A 9,669-nucleotide genomic window follows, 5' to 3' on the forward strand; every position below is an offset into this window, starting at 1 on the left:
GCGTAAGTGATGAGGCCACACAGGATTGATGACTTTTTCCCATTTATTAAAAATTCCCTTTTCAGTTGCACCTCAAGCATAAAGTCCGCTTATATTCCAAACTTCTTTCACGCCTACAAAGCACTTGCCATAAAAGAATTCAAGTTTTGTAGGTGCTGATTTCCCTATTAAACCATCAATAGCTATAGCAAGTACCTTCTAAGCAAATTCCTTTCTGTTAACCATTTTCTTTTCATCTCTAAATCCTTTGGAACAACTTGAAAATTCAGTTCATTTCAGAAATGCAAAGTGTAAAAATGAGACATAGTATTTAGCTACACAGAGAGACGATATGCAAGTGTTATTAACCAGTTATAAAAGAGGGTCAATATTGGGATCTAGTGTGACAAAGAAATGATGGACCGCTATACTGGTTCATACATCTGATCAACTAAGAATTTTTAAGCCCTTATCCTTTAGTGAGAGGGAGGGGCAATGGCTCAGTAGAAGAGCCTCTGCTTGGCATGCAGAAGGTCCCAGGTTCAATTCTTGGCATCTCCAGTTAAACAGGATCAGGCCCTCCAGGAATCCTGGAGAGCTACTGTCAAGTTGAAGGGACGATACTGACCTTGATGGACCAAGGGCCTGATTCAGTGTAAGGCAGATCCATATGTGAGATCTGCTTGCGCCTCCTCCGTACTATCCTACTCCCATCTCACCCCAACTTCCTAATGGCTGTGATCCTTAGCTTCAGTGGGGCTGCTTGTGAGTAAGCAATTTAACAGTGGAATTCTATGCAGAATTACTCCAGTCTGAGCCCACTGATTTCAGTGGGTTTAGACAGGAGAAACTCTGCATAGGATTACACTGTTAGAAATACAACTGCTTTAAAAATATTTCTGCACACAGGCAAGGAAATGGCCTAGGTAACTTGCTACAAGATTTTCAGTGCAGTCCTCAACCAAGATACACACTTCTAAGCCCACTGACTTTAGTGGATTTAGAAAAGAGTCACTCTGCTTAGGACACATGTATGTACAAAATCTGTTTTCTTGGAGCTACAGATCTCAGCAGACTCCCTCTTTGGTTGACAATTGTTTCTGATACTGCTTATGTATTTTCTAATAATGGCTCATTTTAGTGCAGGGGTGGGGGGAAGCCAAATTCGTACATGAATTCAGATTTTCACAAGGAAAAAGAAGACAAAAATATCATAGTGGTAAACCCATCTTTTTTTGTCCTCTTCTGTTCTTGGTTGCTATCTATCAAACAGAAGCCCCTAGGTCATAGTTTCTGCTCCTGTCTTCATGAATGCAAACAGAATGGTAGAAAAGGAAACAAGAAAGACAAGCTACCGAAAATGCTACGAACTACGGAGCCAGCACTGGAAAAAGGCATACCATTATGAGGGTGTTTTTTTCAAAAGCAACACCAGCTGGTTGTGCAAACTCAGCCCAAATCAGGTAAGCAGCAGACCTTCGCTTCCATAAAGGAATACAGCTGAAACTGAAGCACTCCAGCTTGACTGATTTGTGGAACGGAGTTGCATAGATGATTCTCTTTCAAACAGTCACATAATGGTACCCTCACAGGAAGATCACTGTTCAGACAGGCACTCTTTTTGTTTTACTGCCTTGAGGAAATACAGATCTGGTGGTACCAATGATTGCATTGTTATGGAATGTATTCTGAACAGGAGTGGATCTTCCCTGGTGCTGAGGATGTTTAGATTGTTCTTCAGGCTCATTCTGCTGCCCTTTCATCTCATAATCAGGCACTGGCCATCCCAAGCTCACTTGCTGCTTGTGACTGTCAAGCAGCTGGCAGCAGTCGTCACTGTCAAGACTCAATGACGTTCTCTGCCAACAACTGACCCTGTCACCTGCAGGAAGATGGGAGCTCTCCGTTACAATGTCAGGAGGCTGTGCTAGCTAGATCTTCAAACAACAGGTGTCGTCAATGTCAGCATCAGCTACCTGAAGCAGACCTGGACGCCAGTTGCCAGTTTCAGCTCAACTGCCGCTTGCAAATGGCATTTCCTTTTCGTCAGAGCCTCCTTTCTTGTGGGACAGCTACTACTGCCTCCTGTGGGGCAGCTTCAACTATTCCCAAGCTGCCTGCCTGCACTGTGCTAACCCTGTGATGTCGCCGGTGGTTCTGCTGGGGTTGGTGTCTGTGGACGTGACCAGTGCCGTGCTGATTTTGACTTTCGAAAAGCACGTCCCCTTGTCTGTGACGGTGCCTGTGACGTTCTGCGGGAGGAGGTGCTGCCTCGGAAGATACTTCACCTGCTTTTGTAAGGTTGTCGCACATTTCTTCAACCTCAGGGGTCTACAAGGAAAGAGTTCAGGCAACATTAGAGCATCTAGTTTTAGCAGGTAGTTCTAGATTTGTTTTCAGTTCAATAACATCTCAGAAAATTTCTATAGTCTATGTTGTCTAAAATTAAATAAATCAAATTAAAATAAATATTACAGTTGTTAGATATTTAAGTTTTTCTCAAATACAGAAGTTACCAAAGAGACAAATCTATGTAAATCTTTTTAAAGATGCCAAAGTATAGAACCATTTTCTTCTCTCTTCCCCAGTCACAATAACTTCACAAATTACTCCATGGTGAAATCAGCACAGATCTTTTCTCAATAAAGTTTATTTTCATTTCATTGTAAACAGTTATGGGAGTTAATGCTACAACACAGTCTATAAAAACATTAAAAATAAATTTTATTTTTCACACATGTATTCAGACATTCTTCTAAGGAACTCAGGCGGCCTTCAAGAAGTCTCCCTTTCAGAATACAGGATTGCCGCACACTTATTTCACTTAGGAAACAGATTTACATAAAACTGCATTCCTGAATATATAGGATTTTGCCTCTGACTGAATTTTATGCAAGTACATCAAATGTCTCCAGCATGGCGGCCCATCTGGGGAAGATAGCCAAATGAATCCACCATCAATACGGAGCGAGTCTGAATTGTTACATTATGGGAAAAATCAGCCACATCAAACAAGCAGACACACCCAAGATGCAACTTGATCGGGCACCAGACCTAGATTATGTTTATAACATAGCAAGCAAAGTCGTGATTAGAATCAGAGATTTTTCCAATATATTTCTTGAGGAGTTTCTGTAACCTCTTTTTTTAACAGAATCTTATTTGAGGTACAGGTAAGCTGCTTAATAAAACTATAAACTCCTCATAAATGGGAAAATAATGTTCAGAAAATAGGTTGAAGCCACTCTTTTTAATTTCATTTGTTTAAGCTTCTTCCTGGTCAATTTTTTTAAAAATGTGCCTAGAGTGCAATATAAAGCCACAATTTTCAATCTTTTTAAAGCAGGACCCCTTTTAAGCTTACTGTGGCTTTCATATCTACCTGCAAAGTAACTCCATGCTACTTTCTCCAATCAGTTATCAGTGAACTAGTTTATATTCTGTTTTTCATATTTTGTATTCATAAATATACGGCGTTACTGAGCAAGACACTTTATTTCATAGCTCCTTCACGTATTCTGCAGCGGCAAAGCCAAACTTCCAAAGGTCTCCCTGAAGCTTTCTCTCCCAGCGCCTCCTTCACCTGGCCTCATGACCAAGACAGTTGCAACCCACTCTTAGGTCCCAACCTACAGTATAAGAACCACGGATATAAACTCATACCATGTAAGAACAGTTGCCACATGATGATGCACAGTATGTAACCTGAATGGCTTCTTCCACATATGGGAAAGTTAGAAAGGAGTAAGGCAAACCAAGATGATACACAAGACGGCCACATCTAAGAAAAAGAACGAAGTGTTATCATCAATGTAATATGCAGTCATTATACATAGTTGTACAGAACCGAAAAATAAGCAAGTTCTCTGGATGACCTACGTTCTGTTATGAGCTCCTGCAAGCACTTTCATTGATGCGACAATGCTATGCAAAAAAACTGCACGGAAAAGACATTTGCAATCGCTGGTTATAACAACAACTCTGACCACTTCTTATATAAGGAGCCCTGCTGGATCAGGGCACCATCCTGTTTCTCAGTGTGCAACTTATTGCCCTGAAGGGCCAATAAACAGGGCACAGAGGCCCAGGCCTTCCTCTGATGTTGCCTCCCAGTCCAGAATTCAAAGCTTTGCTGCTCCTGAATATGGAGGTTCCACTCTCACTCCTACTGAATAATGTGCTTTCAATCACTTTCAATGCACTCTAACCATTGTTTGCAAGCCGATTTCGCTGTTTCACACAGTGAAATTTTGTTTCAAAATGCACTGAAAGTGGAGTGTGAGTTACCATGGCTAGTGGCCACTGATGGACCTCTCCTCCTTATAAAGCTATCTATGCTCACGGATGTTACTGCCTCCACTGGTAGTCAATTCCACAACTCACTAAAGAACTGTTTCCTTTAGTTTATTCTGTACCTATCGCCCATCGACATCATCAACGTGCTCCCGAGTTCTGGTATTATGAGACAGGAAGAAAAAGCTCCTTCTAGTATAATCCAGAAAGCAACTTTCCACTACAGTCATAGGTCTCTCTATGATTGTGTCAGTGATCAGTCTGGGCTGTGCAATGTTAGACTGCAAGTCTCATATATAATTTGTGATATGCAGGAATTTTAAAAATATATATGGCAGCATTCAAGCTTTTGAGGGCCCACCTGTTCTGACATGGAATAGCCCAGGCACAGACATACCACCTCAGTGAAAACTATGACACTGTCATCAATATACGTAACAAAGGATTACCAAAAAAGAACAGTTTGACATTCAGTCCAAAACAGGGACCACACACCCTTGAAAAGGTTATGTACGTCAAATCCTTTAATATAGTAGGAAACAGCGCTCTCTTTGACTGGAGATTTCCTAGCTTCCCCTTTATAGACTGACCTGTCGTAGATCAGGAAGTCATCCTTCTTTCCATTTAGTGCAGTCCAAACATCAGGTTGTGTGCTATTCTGCTGGTATACAGGAATATTCTCTGAAACCTTCTCTCTCAGCTGGTGATACTTTTCCTGGGAATGTTGTCCTTGGTCATTGACTACCACAAAGGAGACATTGATAAATCCACTGTTTTCCAGCTTCAGTCGCAGGTCTTCCAGCCTAAAGGAAGATATCGAAGGAAAACCAAGCATTTCACACAAATTGCTTTTGACTTTTAAAGAAATTTATTTAAAGTTCCATACCTCTCTTTTCTTTCGAGCGGGGACCCAAAGAGCTTTACAACGTTTTTCTCCCCTCCTCTATTTTATCTTCATCACAACAGCCTGTGAGGTGTGTGTGTGTATGACCGGCTTGTGGTCACCCAGCAGGCTTCCGTGGCAAAGGGGGCATTTGAACGTCCCTCTCCCAGCTGCTATTCTGACAATCAAGCCACTATGCCACATTGGTTGAAATGCACACTGGCTTCTTATGTGCCCATACAGTCTGCAATGTATTTGTGCTGTGTTATCTTCCGCAGCCTCTTCTGCAATAATCTTTCAGTGATGACTCTGTGGTTCCAAGCAGCTTACACCAAAATCTGCATCTTTGAAAGTGGCTTTTTCTTTTTGCTTTGATTAGGAAACAGAATCTTTAGCCAGAAATTATAATTAATATTCCTACTCAGGAATATTTCAGTGTCATATTGCTCCACACCATGGTGTGTTCTGACTGCTGAAACCACATATTGTTTTTTAAATAGTTGTACTGGGTTACTACATCCTTTGTGGAATTAAAGTTATAGTATTTATAATTTGAAAGACCTCTGCATGTACATCTAACAAGGCTTTGACATGCACACATTTGCAAGGATTAGTATATTGCAGGGGAAGGGGGGAAATAGACCTGCCATTTCCTTCTTTATCTGCAAATGTCATGCAAGCTACAAGCTGTGTACACCTGTGGCTGATGATACAGCAAAACCAGAAAAGAATCTGGCAATTCTAGGAATTTGGAATTCTTCCAAAAAACAAGCTTGTGCTAGAATGTACCTTTTCCCATCCACCTACACCCCCCGGGGATCTGTGCAGGGCCATCAAGAACTACAAAGAGGAAAAGGATAGCCAGTCTCAAGGGACCCCTTGTATAATGTTTAGTAGCTACCCTCCCCAGTTGGCATAGTATGTGGACTTCCATGCTGTCATCATAGCTTGTTATTTGTACTTGACTTTCTCCTAAGACAATATATAGCACCATGGGACCAACCTGTTGTGGAAATCCTATAATGAAGCATTTTAAGCAAACAGAAAAATCATGGCAATTCTAATGGTACCAACAATTTGTGAATAATCCATAAGAAAATATGGGAAATTATACTATGGACTTTTACCAAGCAGTTTTTCCAGAATCAAATTTAGGATAAAACACAGAAATGAGGCCTATCTGAGGAGTTTTGTGGTTACCAACACTCTTATAGAAACCAGCAATGTCACTTTCAGAGCCAAAAATATCTTCTACAACTGTAACATGAACCCAGCCTAGGAGCACTGGTGAAAGCTCCTGAAATCCAAAATATTCTTTATTCAACCAACTCTTGTCAAACATCTTATTTTTAAAAAATATATGAAGCTGCCTTATACAGAATGATCTATCAAGATCTGTACTGTCTCCTTTGAAAGGCAGCATTCTCTAAGGCCTCAGGTGGACGTCTTTCACATTACCTCCTACCCAGACCTTTTCACTGCATGGAGATGAGGGGACTGGACCTGAGACCGGCGTGCAAGGAGGATGCTTGATCACTGAGAGCCAAGCTACAAGTGACGCCTAACATAGGTTGGACACTTGTCAGCTTACCTCAAGTTTTGATGGGAAATGTAGGCATCCTGGTTTCACAGCTTGGCTCTCCATTACAGCTGCAAGACCAGGATGCCTACATTTCCCATCAAAACTTGAGGGAAGCTGACAGGTGTCCAACCTGTGTCAGGCGTCACTTGTAGCTTGGCTCTGAGCCATGGCTCCACCCCTAAACAACACTTGCTCTGCCCCACATTGAAAATGCAGCTGACTAGCCTTACCTGGAAGCCTGGAGCAGGCACAAGTATCAGCTAGCTTGGAGAAGAGCCACTACTGTTACAGAACCTCTGGAGTCCAGCATAGGATTTTCCTCCCCGATGCGCCATTCTGGAGGCTCTTTACAACGGTTGCTTGGGCCCTGGCTCTCTGCCCTTCCTCCATGGAGGAGGCAGAGAGCCAGGGTAAGGCCCAGCCCAACCCACATGGCTGGGCTTCAGCTGCAAAACAAAGCAAAACAAGGTTATGATACAGCCAAGAAATCTGGTACCTCACAGGCCACCATGCCCCTAGCCTGTGGCAAGCATTCATAGAACAGCAACATCAATGAACTCTCCAAAGAACTTGTTTCAGGACTGTTTTTCAGGACAAGCCCTTAATTCTTTGCAAAGCATTAACCCAAGACATAATTACTTTGCATTTGATTAAACTAAGCATTAAGAATGCAGAATGTTTGAATGTTCCCAGTTTGTGAATATATCCTGCTCTTTCCAACATATGTTTTCCCCCAACCATTTTGGAACAGATTTCAGCTTCTTTCATCATTAAATATCAGCAGAATGATACCAGTTACTTAGCACTTGCTACCAAATTACACAGCCCAAGACAACGAACGTATCCTTGAAAATAAAGAGCGGGGTCCAGTGGCGCCTTTAAAGATCAACTAGACCTCCAGGGTATGAGCTTTGGCGAGTCAAAGATGAGAGAGCCCTGACTCTTGAAAGCTCATATCCTGGAAATATAGATGGTCTTTACGGTGCTACCGGACTTGAAGTTTGCTCTTAAGCTATAGACCTTTATGGCTACCCACCTGAAACAGCTCGAAAATAAAATCCCATTGTGTTACAGTGTGCTTATTATGACCAAGTAAATGTGTACAGGATGGCAGATCTAGTCCTCACTGAACGAACGAATCCCTGCCTAGGATTCTTCTAATAAATGGGAAACAATTATAGAAAACCTGGGACACCCAAAACAAGCTAAGAGAAGTTACTAAGCATGCCTACGGATTTTAAAATCTGCTTCTATTATTAAACAGAGAGTCTCTTTTCTCTGATTTTTTCTTTCTTTCTCCACCTTGTTTCTCGTAAGTAAACCTCAACTGACTGGGTTTAATCCAGCCAGTTTTTCTCCAGTTGAAAAAAGGGAGGCGGGTCCCCTTTGGCCAGAAACAATGCTGAGGATCATAAAGACTTGCATAGACAAAAGCCAAGTAAGACAGGGGCTGTAGCGAGGAGAAGTGGGCAATACTGAGCAGAAAAGCCATTCTATTTTTTTCTCCCTCCAGAACCCAAGTACAGCCAGCGTCTGCCAAACAGTTCGCTCACACAGGAACATCAGACCCACATTTATTTTTTAAAAACACACTGATGTCCTGCCTTCCAGCCCCCGCCACAACCAAAAGGCATAATTCAAAACACATTAAAAACAGAACACAACATATGCCACACACACGCGTAAGACTACTGGAATCCAACTTCCAGCTACCAGCGGCATCGCCCTTCTCTAGCCTAGGGAAGCTGGCCTGAGAGCGAGTATAATCTTGTCGCTCGGCTAGCGGCGACCCTGGAGCACACGACGTAACCTCCATCATTACCACGATTTGCAGCTTCGACCACGGATCGACGCCGTAATCAGGTTGCGTGTGGATGCAGCGCTCCCAATGCGGGATACTGCACACTGGCGAGGGGGGGCGGGAATATGCATGCAAAAAGTTTAAGCAAACTTTCCCGCACGCGTGCCATATTTGCAAATTTCCTTTGCTCCAAACGAAGGGGGATTCTAGGCTATGTCTCGGTGCTGACTTTTACAAAAATCAGCAAGGAAAACAAAAGACTTACCCGCGCCCCACCCTTTGCTTGGCTGCTCAGCAACTCAGCTTGTGCAAGAGGGAAAGACAGAGAGAGAAAATAGCGACGGCAGCGCCAGCCCTCTGGTATTTATACTGCGCCTGTTTATCGCCGCTTTCTGCCGGGGTTTCAAAGTTCAAGGGACTTTAGCAATGTCCTGGCAAGAGAATCACAAGCCTCACAGCCAACCCAACCCGAGTTTTTGTTTTCATTAACCAATTGGAGGCGTGACGGCTTCTCAGGCCCTCCCGGGGAAGGGATCTTGGCAAGACCTGAAGCGGTCGGGGGAACGCGGTTTGCAAGCTCCCCCACCCGCATAGTCTCTCTTAGGTAGTGAAATAGCCAGAAGGGGAGGGTCGAGTGGGAGGGGATGCAATTCGGAGAAACTGGTTGTTTTCTCTTAACAAAAGAGAAGAAACAACTCCTGTGCCAGCGAGTTGCTTTTTGTATCTCTCTTGCTTTGCTTTGGGGGTGGAAGCCAGAGCAGGTTGCGCTCCCTGACATCATGTGCTCTTGAAAACTGTTTAAAAACTGTATCGATTTACTCACTTTAAAAAAAAAACACCAACATATGTCTCAAGATTCTCTGGATTTCAGAAATGTCCTTGATCCTAAAAGTTGTCCCTCCTTTTCTTATTAATTCTCCCCAAATATCCCTAAATCTGCTCACTGACATTGCCTGCGAGTGAGTATGGTAGTAGAGGCCATTCTGGTGACATTGCAGTAGGGGCCTTTCTTCAGTTGCTTTCCCTACTCATCAAGACAACCTAGGAGCAGGGTAAAAAGAAACCATCCCAGAGGACCCAAAATCAAGGATTGCATGGGAGATTTCGCACCAAGATCTCATTCCCTTATAG

At 42.9% G+C, this 9,669-nt stretch overlaps 1 protein-coding gene across 1 annotated transcript; it reads right to left on the reverse strand.

Moving 5' to 3' along the window:
* Window positions 1-29: 29 nt before the first annotated feature.
* SELENOP (selenoprotein P) lies at window positions 30-8,949 on the reverse strand. Its single transcript, XM_054987672.1, is given in 5 exon segments — window positions 30-2,310; window positions 3,643-3,760; window positions 4,863-5,075; window positions 6,968-7,183; window positions 8,804-8,949. Coding segments are annotated over 4 exon segments (903 nt in total). The 5' UTR covers window positions 7,171-7,183; window positions 8,804-8,949; the 3' UTR covers window positions 30-1,941.
* Window positions 8,950-9,669: the final 720 nt, after the last annotated feature.

Source organism: Eublepharis macularius, chromosome 8, assembly GCF_028583425.1.
Source record: "Eublepharis macularius isolate TG4126 chromosome 8, MPM_Emac_v1.0, whole genome shotgun sequence".
NCBI lineage: Eukaryota > Metazoa > Chordata > Lepidosauria > Squamata > Eublepharidae > Eublepharis > Eublepharis macularius.